Raw genomic sequence first — 17,942 nt, forward strand, 5'->3', positions numbered from 1 at the left:
TTATTATCACGCTGGAAGAAGTAGCCCTTAGGAGACGGGTACGTTGTGGTCATGAAGGGATCGATGCAGATGGTCAGCAACGATACTCAAACAGGCTGTGGTATTCAAGCGATGATTGATTGGTATTAACGGGCCCAAAGTGTGCCAAGAAAACATTCCCCACACCGTTACACCGCCTGAATGAATGAGAAGGTGGACAGGTGTTCCTAATAAAGTGTTCAGGGAGTGTACTAGGTGCCCACTTTAACCCCGCATGCTAGACCACCGCTCGCTAGGTGCTACGTATACCGGGCAACACCCTTCAAACCTGGCTTGGTGTTCTCAACAATCTACATTCTGAATCTAGAATCTACACAGTACATTAGCATGGCACTAATCTAATGTATGCCTCATCTATGGGGAGGTATTAACGTAATGGAAAAACTGTGTAAACGCCCGCTTTGAAATGTGCCAGCTAGCGTTTCGACAAGAAAGCATTTTGTTCCGACAGAAAGGAACGAGACAAAGAAAACTGACAAAGGCAAAGAAATAGGAGGTGTTCTCAAAACGGGGACATGTTTACATTTGTTTTGTTTGTTTTGGGGATCGCTGATGCCTAAAACCCTCGTCTGGAACCAGAGAATGTGTTCCACATCTGTACATTTTAAGGATTCCGGGAGAGAGCGCAGCGTTGACAATGCACTTTAAACGGATTACCTGAATTTGCTGTGCAATCAGGTTCATGAGATGATATTTACCCACAGAGGGAATACACTATTGTTTAGACAGAAAATCTTACAATGTTTCCCCAACTGAGCACCTTGATCTGCTTTGCTTAATCCAATAGAAACCACGGAACAAATGGTTCAACAGAAGGTCATATCCAGTGATATTAAAAAGACAGTGCGTGGTGACAGATCATCTGGTCCCAGGCGGGTTGGTCCTGTGGCACTGGGGGCGGTGTGCCAGCTTGGGGATTTTCTCTAGTCGGTCATCAACATGGCAGCAGCCGCAGAAATGTGCTATTTACGCCTTGATATCAAACACTTGACAATGAGGCATTTTTATGAATGAGCCTCGACCTCAATTGCAATGAATGGTACTGTGTGTGTGTGTGTGTGTGTGTGTGTGCGTGCACGTGTGTGTGCGTGTGTGTGTGTGTGTGTGTGTGTGTGTGAGTGGGTGTGTGGGTGTGTGGGTGTGTGTGTGTGTGTGTGTGTGCGTGCACGTGTGTGTGCGTGTGTGTGTGTGTGTGTGAGTGGGTGTGTGGGTGTGTGGGTGTGTGTGCGGGTGTGTGGGTGTGTGTGGGTGTGTGTGCGCGTGTGCTAACGTACTTATGAAAGCGAGTGTGGTGACATAGTCATTGTTGTAGTCATTTCTCTGGCAGTCGGGGGGGGGGGCCCCAAAACAGGGCTGAGTGGGTGGGGGTGGGGGGAGGGGGGGGTGGGGGGAGGTCCCAACCCACAATGTGTACTGCTGTAACCACAACAAAGGCTGTGGTTAATCCCACAATCGCCTTCAATAGCTCGAAATTATTGTTATTTCTCAGCCTCTGGAAGGGAAGGGAAATGTAAAACGGCTGTAACTTGAGACGAGCCAACAGTCGGCATGGAGATATTGGCAGATTCTGTTACTCTCAGCGAAACCCCCTGGGCGACACAACAAAACCGCCATCTTTGTGTTCGCCCCGTTACAAAGGAACGGCTTGTGACTCTTCCCCTCTCTTCCCACCTCAGTTTACAGTCCGCGGCTGACAGTCTAGCTGTCAGCAAACTAGTGTGCGTGCGTGCGTGCGTGCGTGTGAGTGTGTGTGTGTGTGTGCGTGTGTGTACGTGCGTGCTTTTGTGTTACACGGAAGAAGGCACTGTTCTTGACTCAACCTGAGGAGATTTAGCCCAAATCTATCCATGTAAACGCCCACTGCACCCCGGTAGTAAAACCGGAATGGATTGAGTCTTTACTTTTTATCAGAACCTAAAAGTTACAGCGCCTCGAGGATGTATCGTCAAAGCTAACAAGTTTAGAGACCCGCAGCCCAAATCTCTTTAAGAGCTCAGGGATAAGTAGATCAGAGGTCTTTTACAAACATTCGACACACACAAACTTGTTTGTTCTTCTCTACCGACGGGGTCATATGGTAACTACATAAATATCTAACCCCTAAGCAGCCCTGGAAATGTTCACCTCGGACACACTCAGTGGCATGTTATCTCTTCCAACCAGTGATATCCTTCAATTGTACTGCTGCGATTGCGAACAGCGAAAACACACAAAGTGAGGTAAAAAAGGTAGCTTAAAAACACCGGAGGGTGAGCTTATGTTCATTTACGTTAGGGACCACATTCCTCCACACTGACCAACTAGGCTGCTTTCTCAACTTCAGAAAAGGTGCGCTATGAGAGATCGACAATCATTTCGTGCGGTTTTGTGTCACTGGTTGCCCCGTGTTCTTGGGGTCATTTTTTCAGCCATTGATCTAAAATAACTGACACACCACAGAAGCTCACCCAGTGTCTTGCCCTTTAGTCACAGGACCACAAACGCCTTGTCTGTCTGTCTGTCCGTCCTCCTCTCCTACCCCGTCTCTCTCTCTCTCTCTCGCCAGTCTGGTGGAGTGCTTATCAGGTCCTGAGGGTGATTACGATCATACAGACGCTAGTCCACTGTGTGAGGCCCTCACCGTCTGCCGTCCACCACAACATTTTCAAACGCTCCCTACCTCATCCAGACTCCCTGCCTCTCCATTAGAAGGGGAAAACACATTGGGTGATTGGATTCCTTAAGTGCCCATTATCTTGATTTGGCAATCAAGGTGTGCATCAAAGACCCTGAAGTCTTTACCAAGAGTGACCATCCCATTTGAATTATTAGACCAGTCAGCCCAGCAGACAGGTTTCCGATACGACCCAGTCTACTTGGAACTGGGAATGAAATATGACAGGACTGCATGGTTTCCACGGGGGTAGGTTTGATTCTAAATTTGACGAGGACTATAAAGCATAAATAAATTACATAAATTCTGATTAGAAATGTAGGCGGCAAATGTATGTATAGTTTCTTAATCGCCCTCTTTCTAACATTGAGGGGGACATACGCCCCAGTTGGTTTCTAGTCTTGAGACAGAAATCGGTCTTGCCACATACAATGTACAATGTTTAATAGCAGTACATAGTATGTGACTCTGTTTCTTGTGCAATTGTAAAGTTTTGGTGCCAAGAGGCTTTTAGCTGAAGTAAAATAAATGTTATCTTAAAAGGAACATAATTGTACGACTTTGTTAAACCACTACTGCGAAGGTTGACCAACCAACAATTTAAAAAACATTGCTTCAGAAACCCAAATACATGTATATCTAGAATAAATGTGACACAACAACCAGCTGACTTTGCCATTTTCATTCGCAATGTTCAGCTTCATTAAATAAACAGCTCAAACGGTTGCTTGTGTCAATGGCTAATCTCAACTAATTTATAACTAGCCCCACTCGCCCCAGTGAAAGTGGCCTGTTTTAACAAGAGGTCAAAGAGGCTTCCAAAGCCAAAGCACTCCCTCCGCTCGACTGACTGCTAATGAGGGGGGATGTTTATCTAAGGGGTCAAAAGCTTAGAAGATAGGGGTCAAGACCCTAACATCTTAAGTCATGACCTTTCCCACGTGTTGAGTGTTCCTGTGATAGAGACACCCATTGCCGGGCAGGGAGTTGAGGTCGTAAATTAGCCTTGTCCACGCTGCCTGCTCCCAAGTCAAAGGGGGGGTAGGTGGGTGGGGGCTGCCCTTTGACACCATTGTTCCTAAAGATGGCACATGGCACATGCGAGCTTGTGATGGGGTGGCAACAACGCAGGGGAAAGCCTGGTTCTAGACTGATATCCCCCAACACATCCCCACAAAACATGTACAAAACCTCGCTATTTCAAATTTATGAGATCGTATGAGATTTTACAATCCAACAAACCACCAAATAAATCGACAGGCCAGAGAAATGTTGATAATTGTGTGAGAAAAATATAAAGCGTAAAACCAACTCTGGTCTGCGAGCATTTTAACGACACAAAACTCTGCTCAAAGTTGTGGCGGACCTTGCGGAGCGGTTTGACAACTGCAATACTCTGACAATAAAAAATCCAGTAGATAATGTTGATAAATAGTTTGCATGGGGAGAGGGGACACAGACTAGGTCCCCTTCTACCACCCCTTGACCAGGCTACAGTGGGGGACAAATTTAATTACCGACTTTGGCTGCCCTGGAAAACCCCACCTTCGGCATCTGCGCATGAGGTCAGCCTCCCTTAAGATGGCTTTTAATCAACAGAGCTCTAGAAATGCTCCGCTGCTTTAAATAAGGCACAGGAAGAAACCTGATGCCGTAGGACGAGGCGACAAGAGAGAGAGAGAGAGAGAGAGAGAGAGAGAGAGAGAGAGAGAGAGAGAGAGAGAGAGAGAGAGAGAAAGAGAGAGAGAGTGAGAGTGAGAGGGTAAACTGCAGACTTCTAACTCTACGATAGGCAGATAGGCAGACCTCCGTGCTCTGTGGGTACTCCATTTCTTTCCTCACCCTCTTGTTTTCTCGCTGACACCTCATTCACAGTTGAGATGAGTAAAAAAGAGAAAATTAACTTCAGTCATCAGAATGCTTGCGAGAGCTATTCATGAATAGGCTTGCAGAACGTGAAAATTCTGGGGCTCGGGAGGGTGGTGGTGGGGATAACATTTTAGCGACAATAGGCCTGAGATTTTGTCCGAAACTAGAGTAAGTACAGAAAACAACGGGGGGGCGAAAATGTTTTAAATGTGTGTGCTACAGATTATATTTGAGGTTTGAGTGGTTCTGCAAGAAGCAACTGCAAAGGCTCAGGTGCCTTGGTCTGGTCAGGGTGCCTTGCTCACTTACTGAGACAAAAACCTTTCAAGGGATTATTGTGTTTGTGCCAAGCCAAGTTAAAATCTCCTGGGTCCCCTTTCAACAGCCCTGACAAATAGTACTGCATGTTTCTCACAAAGTAACCTCAACCCTGTATTTCAATCATTAGAAATATTTGTCTAAAAAAAATCTAAATATGTTTGGGGTATTTCTCTGTTTAGATGCTGTCATAACAAGCACACAGTATGAACAGATGAACAAAGCTTTGAAATTAATGCGAGAGGCAAGTCGCAGTAGATGACAGTAAAAGGGGAGTATTCTGCCTAGCACGTAGGCTCACATAGGCTTTAGTGAAACCATTTGTTAGGGAGACAAAATGATTGTAATTAAGGTGCTCGTTGGCCTGGTGAAACAGATCTTTCCAGAGCTTGCGAGTGAAAGTGAGTGTTTGTGTTTCTGTCAGTGCAGGAAGGATCCCCTGCTGCCTTTTGCAAATTACCACCAGTCCCTTCATTACCAGTCCCTTCATTACCAGTCCCTTCATTACCAGTCCCTTCATTACCAGTCCCTTCATCGGCTATTGGCATTAGACCTTAGACACTTAAGAGTGAGTTAGACAAGCACAAAATCTAATGAATGTATGTTTAAAGATTTTCCACACTTTAGAATGTGTGTAAGTGTACATGGTACAGTGTCTTAACTGAACTGTGTGTGTGTGGGGGGGGGGGGGGTTCTCGAAAAAATAAAGCAAATTATGTACTTTTTCATTAAGGCCTTGCAATAAATCAATGGTTAATGGAAGACTGATCAAAAACCATTTTGTTCAAGTTTTTAAATTCAGCGAAATAGTCGATGGGTATTAATGTATTCAGGAGTGTTTCATCACCCACCACAAACAGTGTCTGTTACTCCTCTCTTCTATTGCACACAGAAATAATTACACCCCCGCAAAAAAAATAAAAAAAAAACATCTAAAAAGCCATCCATGTTGAATTTGTCAGAAATAGAAAACGTGCTGAGCAATCACGATGGAGATAATTGTGTTTTTGAGGCAACTGACTAGGTCGTCTTACGGTGTGCCAACTTCCCCCCCGAAAGTCTGGCCCGTCTTAAACGGGGAGAGGCCAGCCAGTGCGAGGAATTTGGCAGAGTTGTCCTGCTTTTCCCAGACTGCGGCTTTATTGACCACTGATGAAATTATGGGTGTCTGCTACAGATAACATTTGCGTCTGCATACAAAAAAGGGAAAAGGCTGAGCAACGTTGCTGGCTGGTTTGGTCAGGGGCAAGGTGAATTGACGTCCTTCAATGAAAATAAATCACTTTTCGCATAGGTGCAGAGAACTTGTCTGAACTCGGTTGATGCGGACTTGGTGAGTGTTTTCCTTAAAAAAATAGATTTCTTGGTGTCAACTACACCCAGTGCATTGGCCTGGACTCACTGATAAGGTCATTTTGACCCTTGAGCCCCATCCAAGTGTTTTTGTGTCAGATTAAACGAGTAACATTATCACAGGTTCAATTTCACGATACCATGATGAGTTCAACATTTCTGCAACTTTAGAGAGGCGTTGACCAATAAAAAAGGACTTACCTGCGTGCACGAAGTAGGCCAAGTAGAGGTCAAGCTCCTTTACTGAAACTCCAATGTGATGGGGCTGCACACACAGCCCTGGGTTCGAGCACTGTGGGGACTTAACCAGCCTCTCTCCGTCAGTACTTTCGAGGGGAATACCTTTGAATAAAATCACCATGACCAGGTCTAACCTCCAGACCTTGTCTGCCTGGCGGAGGCAGTCGATTCGCCTCATCTTGCCCTTCTGGTCGGGGTTGGAGAGCACACAGCAAGGGGCCTTCTTCCCGGTGACGGAGAGCACAAAATCCTCCCGGAACTCAGGCCGGATGTCCTTACGGAGCTTGGCTAGGAGGCGTGACGCCCACTTCTGCTTGACCTCAGGCTTCTCGCCGAGCAGCTCGTCCTTCACCGCGCGCTCCTCTTCCTTAGACATGCGCTTCTCGTGCTTCTTGAAGTACTTTCTCTTGCGGGCCTGCAAGTTGAACCATGTGTAGGCAAACGCTCGCACGTGGGGCAGCAATGCTTCGATGAAAGGATGGAATTCATCCTGTGGCAGAAAGGAACACAAGGAGGAAAAACAATGAATGTCGGTGACATACACGTTCATAGTCAACCACAGTGTGTACAGGGTATAATCCGTTGACTAAAAAACACAAAAGAATGCATCATTGCTCAAAGAACACATTATCATAATTAACATTGTGAAATGTAATTTTTCGTCATTTTATATTCACTTAAAATATTAAGAAAGCAATCAAGGACTACACAAAATGCACATAGCCTGCAATACTACACGACAGAATACAATTACTCCTGAATCTTACAAATATTTTCCTGTCAACATCCAATGCGTTCTACTCTCTGCATTGGCAGTTTTTAGTCGCCACATTTCGGCCCGTTACTTCATTTCAGAACAGAGCCAGCTAACACAGTGGTGTTTCTCTGCCGTACGGAGCAGTGTGAAATAAGGCCTGTCTAGGCCGCGTCTTGGCTCTCTGGCAAGAATGTGGGTCTGTGGGGGTCTGCCAGGACAGGGAAAAAGCAACAACAGAGCGGGAAAGCTGAAAGTCTATTTTTAACTGTTCTCCAAGCAAATATACTGTACATACGTGCGCACATGCACGCAAAGACACACACGCATGTATGTATAGGCACATTTCTACAGTAGCACTGAGAAACTGCTCCCCAAGACTGCTATATTATGTGTGTGTGTGTGTGTGTGTGTGTGTGTGTGTGTGTGTGTGTGTGTGTGTGTGTGTGTGAGAGGGGGGGTGGGGGGGTTACCAGCGAGAGAGAGCTGCAGTGCTATGGGGGCAAGAATGTGGAGAGATGACATGCTGTGGATCAGTCCCAATTTGGGTTTGTTACACCTGCCACTATGATAGTCCCAGACTCTCCATTTCCCTGGGTTGTGATCCCTCTCACAGTCTGCTCTCACTAGCCAGGCTAAACCAAACCATGGAACGTTCTAGCACCACATCAAGCAGCACATTCAACCAGAGGAATAACTTCGGAAACATATTCATATATCATATTTCTGAGAAACAAAGCTAAACGTGGCAATAGATTACTGACTACTACAGTTAAGAATTGGTGAATTTATTCATGATTGTAAAACTATCAAACCTTTTTAATTATAGGCATATTTTGAAAGATCCGATGCATTTAATGCATAAAACAGACCCAAAGCTGAGGTACAGATGGGATGAATGTCCATCATCTGGCATATCTATACAGCAGTAAAAGTCTCTTATATATACTAAAAGCATTCCTCACATAGTAAAAGATTTACAGAGTAAAAGAAGTATAGTCCATATAATCCACATAATTCCACCATTTGAACAAAAACACACATCCTATATGCTGTAGTCTTAACAATGCTTTATACGAGTGTAATACTCAGATTTAGGTGGGTTTTGTAGGTGCATGCCAAAAAAAAAAGATCATTCAAAGAACTCAGTGTGCAGTGTAACTTAATGGTACAAAAGGACACAGAGCAGATAATATAGGTTTTCCCTTTAGCATTAAATAATGAAACTAAGTGAGTATTGACAAACATCACTCCAACGCGCACGCAATTCACAAACAAACTTAAAAGAGGTTGGCAGTGGAGGCCTGATTGAGCCGCTGAGTGCTAAGAGACATATTTTTGATCCGAGGCCCGTTTGGAGAGGCACGAGGCCCTTGGCTCCACCTCAGGAGAATCTTACCACCCCAGCTATGCTAAAATGTACCGAACGATTCATATATCAAAGACGGTTATACACATCTTGATGCGTGTAAAATTCCACCGACTTAGATAGTATGTGGATATTTAAACATGAACTAGGCCTAACACGCACGTACACAAGTGTGCACGCATGCACACATGGAGAATAATCTAGAATGTAGCTGAATTAAATATCTACAAAATATAATGACATCACCAATTTTATTTTCTGATTATTGTTTTTTTCAACAAGACTTCCTTGTGTCTCAAAGCCATGAAAATGGTATTGTTTATGCTTGGATAAAATCCAGTGGATGAGTTCTCCAAACCGCCTTCAGCGACACTCAAAGTAACTTCAGCCAATATGCTGTGAAATATCACTCCTCAACGGATGATAATATGCATTGTTATTTGTGGTTTCTGTATATACTGTAGTATAGGGTTTCTCTGACTACGGGCATTTTTAACAATACCAGTCTCATCTACCTTTGCATTTTCCTGCTCTTCATAATAGAAATACAGGCACTCGAATGGTGTCTTGTCCATTACATGTAAGGGCCACATTTCAATATATATACATCTCTACCATATGAGGTGTATTCTTCAAATCAGTTGAGTGTTTTGACAAAGTCTACATTAACTGAAGAAATAAATAGTTGCTGTTGTTGAATACATACATGCAAATATTTTTTTTTATCAATTTCCAGGCAGTTGCAGTTGTTCCTTGACCTTACTCACTGCTCTGTGTCTCCAGAAAATGTTAAGCGAGTTTAATTTCCAGCCTCCAGTACACCTTGGTGACAGATGGAACGGCTCTAAATAACAGGCCTATAACAACAACAACTCATGAATAGCTGTAATTTAGAATACCGATGATGGTAATCCCCTTCTATTGACACCCATGCTACTACCCACACCACAACACAGAGGCAATTATGAAGTGTGTCGACCGAGCTTACTTTCTCCTCCTTATGCAGTGTGCCCCATGAAAGTCAACGGACTCAAACAGAGCTGACGGTTAGCCGTTGCTAATCGTGTAGGAGCAATTACAAAAAGGCAAATATTCCTGCTCTTACTGAGTTGCAGTGGACTCAGACACACATGCTATTTCAAACTCACAGTTAGTGCTTCTCTAACCCCAGTAATGGGCTGAAGGGTTTCTCTCCTGTATAAGACACAACAATCTCTCCAGGATTAGACAGCAACTTGTGCATCAGAGGCATGGGACGCGAAGACAAAAGCTGTCAAATGGCAATCGTATCATGCACAATTCACTCATCTGTCATTATTTATATTGTATATTTCTAGGAAGGACCTAATTCATCTAAAATATCTGCTAGTAAGCAAAAAATATTTTTTCAATTGAGAATCAATAAATTAAATCATTATGGAAGTAATATAGGACTTAGGGAGATGAAATGCATACCAGATATATGCAAAAGCTAATATGTATCAAAAGCCATTGATTGTGGAGTGATCCTAGATAGGACACAATGAAGGCCTGAATCACTAAACCATTTACTCCCCCATCTCTAATTAGGGATATACGAAACACACTCATTATCTAACAATATTTTTTTATAATATATCATTCAAAGTTGACTACATAAACCTAATTAAATCAGTGTATCAGTGCAGAATCTTCTTATGCAGTGTTGGTGTCGATTCTATAGTATTTAAATTGTATTTTGGTATAAATAATAAATAATAAATAAAAAGTAATAAAAATGCATTTCCAAGTGCAACTGGGATTAATAAATATGTTGCGTGTGACATACTGTAATAACAAAATATTCCTTCCCAAAGTATCCATCCCTAGATAATGGTGTGATTCAACCCTCTCTTTTGCATAGGCCTGCTTTGGCATTGCCTCTTCAAGTTTATAGTCTTTACATGACTGTGTATAAATATTCAGAAATCATCAACTGTCCTTGGTGTTAGAAGTACAAATACACTTGGAAAGGTCTTGCAACTTAAAATAGAACAATAAAGATAATATTGGTATACCCAGTGAACTATATATCATTTGTATGGAATATCAACAATGTGGTATAGGGACTGATCAAATACAATCGTCCAAAACGATGATAATAGGAAAATAGATACAAACACATGGAGAAAACACAGCATTCTTTTGGGATAGCTTTTAAAACTTAAATTCTGCTGATAGTAAAATTCAACTGACTTGTGACTATAGGCCAGCATATATATATATACATCGGAGGTATATGGAGGGGCTCTATCCAAAAAGTCTAGACTGGCTCCTATTGTACTAACCATAATGCACCTAAGGCAGAAAAAAGACGTCCAGATAAAAAAAATAATCTATCTAATTTTATGTTGACCTTTTGCCCAACAAATGTGGTAGCCTATGAGAAAGTCTTGCTGGGAAAATTAAATATATAAATCGATATTGTTATAACATAGGCTTTAGCTTAACAGACCAATTATATAGCTACAAGCAGTTCGTTTTTCTATGTTTGTTTTATTGAGGTTTTCGGGTCTGTCACCTCACCTAACCTCTCGACTGTACACTATGTCTGGAATATAGACCTTTTTCTGTTCCTTCACAACACGCGGCTCAAACTTTCCCTCTAAATATCTCTAAATATCTCATTTTCTCATTTTGCCGTGTAGATGTTCTCTATGGCAGACTACAACTGGATCATACTGCATTGGCAAATAGAAAATGTACATATTGTAGCCTACATAAAACAAATCCAACTATGCTTCAAACACAAACAATAGTCAACTAATCAATTATTAAATTCCCAACTGCCCATAACCCATCTCGACTAACTTTTCTTTAGGCCGGCAAACAATCATCTTTTCGGGCAATAATAATAATTGAAGTCTTACAAAAAAGTAGAGCACGTAGCTGTGGGCTATAACTGCCTAATTCAAAATGTAATCGAAGTTCATATGCAAATGCATAAATGCACGAGTGTCACTTAAAACCAAAGTACAGGAATATTAAAAGCGACATCCATAAGAATTGTGCAGCTTTAGCCTGTCTGAAATGTGCAGCCTAATGTCTTAGCTGGTGTTTTCCCCCCTGCACATGGCTCACGGCAAAGTTCAACGCCAAAGTATGTCGGCGACTCGATGCAGTCGAGGGGTTAAAGACAATGCAATAATAAAACGCAACAACATGTTACATTCATTTAAAAAAATATTGTTGTAGCGAAGGACAACATAACACCCAATGATAACAACAATGAGTCTCATTTCAAACTTTGAGGACACGATTTAGACAACGCATGCACGCATGGCTCTTAAAATCAGTCGGGTTAGAGACAGTAGCCTAATCGATACAAAGTGACAACATGCGAGGATGTTGAGCAGACCGTTAGACGTAGCTCATATTAAAAACATTGCGTGCATTAATTTATAGCAAATGTGGTAGCCTATAAGGCGCCCTCGGTATCAACATGCACATCGCTTATTATTATTTTCTGCAACGCTGAAGAAGAAAAAAAGTATTCCTAGTTAAACAATGTCTGAAATGACAATCCAAATGGACACGCTTATATAGCCTAAGTGTGTACATAATATAGAAGGTAGCCTGCGCCATCCGCCATGTGCTAGTTAACAGTGCAGTTGGCTCTGACATACCAGGAGTGCCTAGGCTACAGCACAGAAAGTTACTTGTCTTAAGCAACGTTAGCCCACAATCGCCCTGTCCCCGCACCCGGCAATAGAGAAAGAAATACTGCAACAAAAAAATGGTTAATCGCACATGAAGTTCACTTACCTGCGTTAGGCATAGCGGAGAATACATATCTGGTTGTATCTAATCTTGGAATTGGAAAGTGTATGTGCGTGTGTGTGTGTGTGTGTGTGTGTGTGTGTGTGTGTGTGTGTGTGTGTGTGTGTGTGTGTGTTTGGTTACTGTAACCACAAGTCTGCGTGTTTATGTGTGTGATGATGTGTGTAGCTTATGTGTGAGTGTGTGTATGTGTATGTGTGTGTGGGTGTGTGTCCGTGTGTGCCCGACGTGTATGCGTGATGGCTGTGTGTCCGTGTGTGTGTGAAAAGAAGAAAAAAAAAAAGAAAAAAAAGGAGAGACAGAGAGAAGGGAGAGAGAGAGAGGGAAAAATAAAGCCCGCTTCTTGCTTTCACATTTCCAACTCTGCGAACTGCAACCAACGCTTCACCGCTCCATAGAGCTGAACTTTAACCCCGCCTCGAGTTACACTGCCTTCCACTCTCCGGCGCACACATCTACTGTACAGTACAGTTAAAGCCGTACAGCAGTACGAGTCCCTTCGCCGCCGGAGAACTCATAACTTTCACCCAGAGGCATATTCTCATATTCAACAGTAAAAGAAAAAGTCCCGAGGCAAGACAGTCCGACTCTAGCGGAGGTTAAAAAATCACCGGAGAGAGAGAGGAGGAAAAAAAACAAGGAATCGGACGGTGTGCAAAAATCTTTGTAATCTGCTACTTAATTGCATTACATAAAATGATCAGATTGACAGACTTTCCGTTATTCTGGACCGCGATTATAAGAGATCATCTCTCATAATAGACTAGTGCGCTTTATCGAGGAGAGACGATGCTTGCGAGCGAGCGAGAGCATTGAAGGCATGTGGTGGCGCGGCTTCACCGTATAGCGAACTGCCGAACTCCGAAAATGAGTCTGTCGGATTTTAAGAACGAGGAGGAGGGGTGCGGTGGTAGATAATGAAGGTAGCTTAGTGATATCCCTGAACAATTTGCTTGTTGCTTAAAGCCGACAGCTGGTTTCCGTTTTTCCAATTGATCTCAAAACAGGAGACGATAAAAGTGAATCCGTGTTTTGCGTCTGTGTCCTGGACGTTAGCGGAGAGGAGCCACGACCGTCCGCACCGACTTCCACACAGCTACAGTTCACTTCTGTGTTCAACTCTTCAGCTCTCCACTCAGCATCGCTCCAAAGTATCCACGCTTATAGAAAAGCATTGATACCGACGGGACATCGTGAAGTATAGGCTAAATATTATATTTTCAATCTTCAAATTATACTTCTTAAGCCCATTTGTCCCGACACGAAATTATATATAAGCTATATATCTATATATATATATATTTGTTTTAATTAGTGCTTTTACAACGCAAAGCCTATACCCTTCCAATCAAGTAAAGGGCTCACGTTACGTAACGCTGTAACACCAACACTGAAAAATAAATGTTCTTGACTTTATGGTGTTTTACGCAAATGAGAGTGTCTGACATAGGCTATATGCTGGGAGGAGAGAGAGAGAGCTCGGGGGAGCACCATACATTACTCGATAGGGGATATACCGCCCCTTTAGAACACATTCTAAACTTTTAAATTCATCGAACTTGGTAGGTTTCATGCTTTCAAATCTTAACACACTATTACCAACACAGGTTATCATTATTGTTATTGATAGGCTAGTGTTTCAATTGTTAGTATATACTTATGGATGTCATTCATTAATAGCCTCGTACTATCATTGTCACATCATGATTAGCTGCTATAGCTGACCGTTAGATAGAAGTCAGTTAACGTCTAGGCCTGTATGACATGCTGAAATGTCTATTTCTTCAATATTCCACACTTTCGAGAGCAGTATAGGGGGGGCGCAGTATCATTTCAATAAGGTAAGCTACATTTAACTTTATGTAACCGCACTAAGTATCCCCCCACACACAGACACTCACAATTATATAATATAGCTAAATGAGGGCCAAACGAGAGACAAGATCACCAATCATTCACCGGACTCGTACATGGCATTATGTAAGCAGGAGCAGAATGCCCCCCTTAACCTCAGGAAGCCTCCAATATCATCCACTACCAAAGCATCGTTCAACGCCATTGATTCTTTGTCACGTATTGACAGACATTTTCAATGTGCTTCAAACTATCAACAACATCTGAGTGATCAATTGCAGCCTAATTAAATTGCACATGGACAAAAAGCTCCAATACCATAAACAACAGTTAGGGAATTTGAGGCGAGTCAGACAAACAATAACGTGGATATAGGACTACAAAGGTAACAACATTTCGCAATATGTCAGTATTCTCCTGATATAATTATAGCATGAGTGGGAAAAGCAAACGCAGGCATAGACTGTTGTGTGCTTCACCTGCCTACTGACACGGTAAGGGTTAATATTCACTGTAACAATGGACATTTTGTCAGTGTCAAACACATACTCGTGGGCTATAGGCCTACTTCGCACGCTGTAATAGACTTAAGTTTAAGTTGAATGCATTGCTTTAGATGTTTTTTTTTCAAAGTTAAGTACAGTAAAAACAAACCCCAAAAAATTATACAGCGAATTGTCCTATGGTGTTAAGTGCAAAAAGGATTTTTTTTTCATATTTTAAATATCATATTAGTAAAAAAAAATGTGAGTCACACACAGTTGGTCAACTGATTCTGCAGGTTTCTCGTATTTGTTATTATCAGTGAACAACTTTTGACCACAGTAATGTACATTGTGCGCCCTCTAGAACACGGCAAGGGAAGCGGCAGTACGGACTCTCTCTCTCTCTCTCTCTCTCTCTCTCTCTCTCTCTCTCTCTCTCTCTCTCTCTCTCTCTCTCTCTCTCTCTCTCTCTCTCTCTCTCTCTCTCTGCTGCATCTCCACTCAGCACACACACCTGCACAGAGACATCGAGATGTAACTCTGTTACCTGTTTAGTCTGTTACCAGAGACTTGCTTTATCACAGACTAAGTAGGCTAAATGCCCATGTTCACAAACAGATCAAATGGAATCGCGACTGCAAAATAAATGCAACATTTTAGCCACTGTGAATCCGATATTGCATTCCTGAAAACACTCCACCGGCCTAGCCTATAGTCATTTCCTAAGTAGCTGTTGTGTTGAAACATTATATATATATATATATATACATATATATATATATATATACATGTGTTGTTCATCTTTGTTTAAAAGTAGGCTATTTTAATAAAAATAGGCATTATCGTTTTTAAACACTGTATCGGAACACTGGCAAGTTACACACCATTGTGCAACTGAATAGACGTTTGACTAGGCCTCGTGTGTTCGGACAGACAGATACCATCAAATAAGTTCAGGAGATGTCTAGTGTTATTTTTTCATGCTGCGCCGCAAAGCAACTCTGGTGATAGGCTAACTTGCTATCAGTATTTGGCCAACCTCCTCACATCCCACATCGTCAGTGCGATGCGAGAGCTCTGTCCTCCGATTGGATGAAACGCGGGGATTTGAAGCCAGCCTCTATTTCATTGGACAGAAATCACGTCACTAAAGAGCTCTCGAGAATGCGTTTCACTGCAATCGCTCGTTTACCATGCAGAAGAACTAGTTACTAGATAACGGAGCAATGTAAGCTTCTCTCGTCTATGTGATCACTAAAATGTTCACATATCAGACTTTAACACTTGAAATGCAGGCTGTAACTGTTTGTTCTCGTGCCAAGCTTCTTTGGCGATATGCATATCCGCATTATCAGCACTGGCAAGCTTGCCCTGCCCGGCTGGTAACATGGATCAGATTGATACTGTCATCAAACCCCCGTGGTAAAGCAAAAGACAGACATCTTACGTACCAACCATGTGTACACAAATCACTCTTATGCACATGTCTATAACTTCTCAGGGTTATACGGTATACATAGATTTTAAGAGGCATATTTGTCACGTACCATTGTAAAGTGTACGTGAGAAACTTTAGAATGTTGAGACGAAGTGCTTCATTTTCAGCCACCTTTTGTTGTCGTCTATGTTTTAATAATAGGAAGAAAAAAAAGTATTATAACTTGCTGCCGTTGTGTATTTTTTTTATACACCGGAAGAAATTAAAGTAAAGCACTGGGGAAAATTGTTGTTCTTGTTGTATTAATCCCGCAAAAAGAAAAAAAATGGCAGTGAGCCTTTCTTTCTTCACTAGCTCCTTTGATATTTGACTGCGGTCCAAGCTTGGCAGAGCCGACCGGCTCGCGACACACACTCTGGCTGTCTCGGCTTGGTTTGTTAGACTTTGTGCAGAAGTTGCAATCGATTCAGCGAGTCCCCCCCCTTGTTTATTTCCGCAATCGCTGCAATTTGCATAGTAACCGCGCAGGACACGGGACACGGCAACGGAACGCCACTTTCTCTCTCCTGCCATCTCCTCCCCTCGCGCAGTCACATAGCCGACTGGCCAGCCGGAGCCGGAGTTGCGTTGCGTTGCAGCCAGACCCCCAGTCTGCGTTCTTCTCCTGCATGCATGGAAAACCTACATTTCTTCCACCTTATAGATATTGCTGCATTACTGCATTACTGCATTACTGCACTCAACGCCTCTATACGTCTACCACGGCGCGACCTGGACAGAGAGAGAGAGGGGGGAATGCCGCTGCGCGTATTCAGAAGAGCTGCACCATTGCTGCTTTAGCACCTAAACATTGTTGCAACGCTGGACATCTGATCTGAGCAATGTTATACTTTGATAATTGTACACCGCATCTTTATGGGCGGTGGACAGAAATAGATATATATCGCTGCAGCGGATTTCTAGGCTACTGCTTACGGAGAAATCGACTAAAGGTTAACCATGCATAGGTGTAGCCTACATGGGAGTCATATTGAATTATAAAGCCTTAATACTATCATAAGATCTATGCCGTTTCCTTTTAGGCTGTGTGTCAGTGTAAGCTACACGGTATTCTATGTGTATATGAGGTAGCAGTGGTGTTAAGCAGCTTATCTGAAAGACTGTATTGTTGTCAGCTGTCATTTGTGCTGTGTTGCATTGCCCTTGCGGTTGACTGCTGGATATTTTGTGTGAGTGCAGTACTGTTTACTGAACTGATTATGGTTTTAACATTTAGTAGGCTACATTTGAAATGTTTACGGTGAGCATGGCGAGAAGAGCTTGGGTGTTTCTGCTTTCATAGGACAATAAACCGAATTTATTCACGACATTGTGGTGTTATGGGTTGATAGCAGTATTCCACCCAGCTCCAACGAATGTCCCTCGTTGAGGTCATACATACTATTGAAGAGCATTCCTCTGAAAGGGTGGGCGGTGGTTCCCACCGTGGCTGACGTATAATGTCAAAAAGCTTGTTGTGGCTTGAGGGACGTGATGAACGCACCTCAACTCGTGACGTTAGAATTATAAGGTTCTATCTCCATTTTTGTCAAAATTGAGTTTTTTTACATAATATGATCCGTTAGGTGTTTATTAATGCCTGTGTGGTGTTATTTTTTTAAATGTTGACATTTTTGAGTTAGTAATTCATAAAATACAAAGGTTCCATCTTACAGAACATAATGGCATGTAAAAACTTTGACGCTCAATATCTCTGAACTGCCCTAAACGGA

General features: G+C 42.6%; 1 protein-coding gene across 1 annotated transcript in view; it reads right to left on the reverse strand.

The window, feature by feature from the left end:
- nfia (nuclear factor I/A) overlaps window positions 1-12,492 on the reverse strand; it is a gene marked incomplete at its 3' end in the record, with an annotated part of 118,087 nt that extends 105,595 nt beyond the window's left edge. The window contains exons 1-2 of the mRNA XM_080529410.1: window positions 12,379-12,492; window positions 6,434-6,962 (exon numbers count right to left, since the gene is read on the reverse strand). Of these exons, the coding sequence (XP_080385536.1) occupies window positions 6,434-6,962; window positions 12,379-12,405 (556 nt within the window). The 5' untranslated portion in view covers window positions 12,406-12,492. The remainder of the gene's footprint in view (window positions 1-6,433; window positions 6,963-12,378) is intronic.
- Between the last annotated feature and the right edge of the window lie 5,450 nt (window positions 12,493-17,942).

The sequence above is a fragment of the Nansenia antarctica genome, assembly GCF_963989245.1.
Source record: "Nansenia antarctica genome assembly, chromosome: 1".
Lineage (NCBI taxonomy): Eukaryota > Metazoa > Chordata > Actinopteri > Argentiniformes > Microstomatidae > Nansenia > Nansenia antarctica.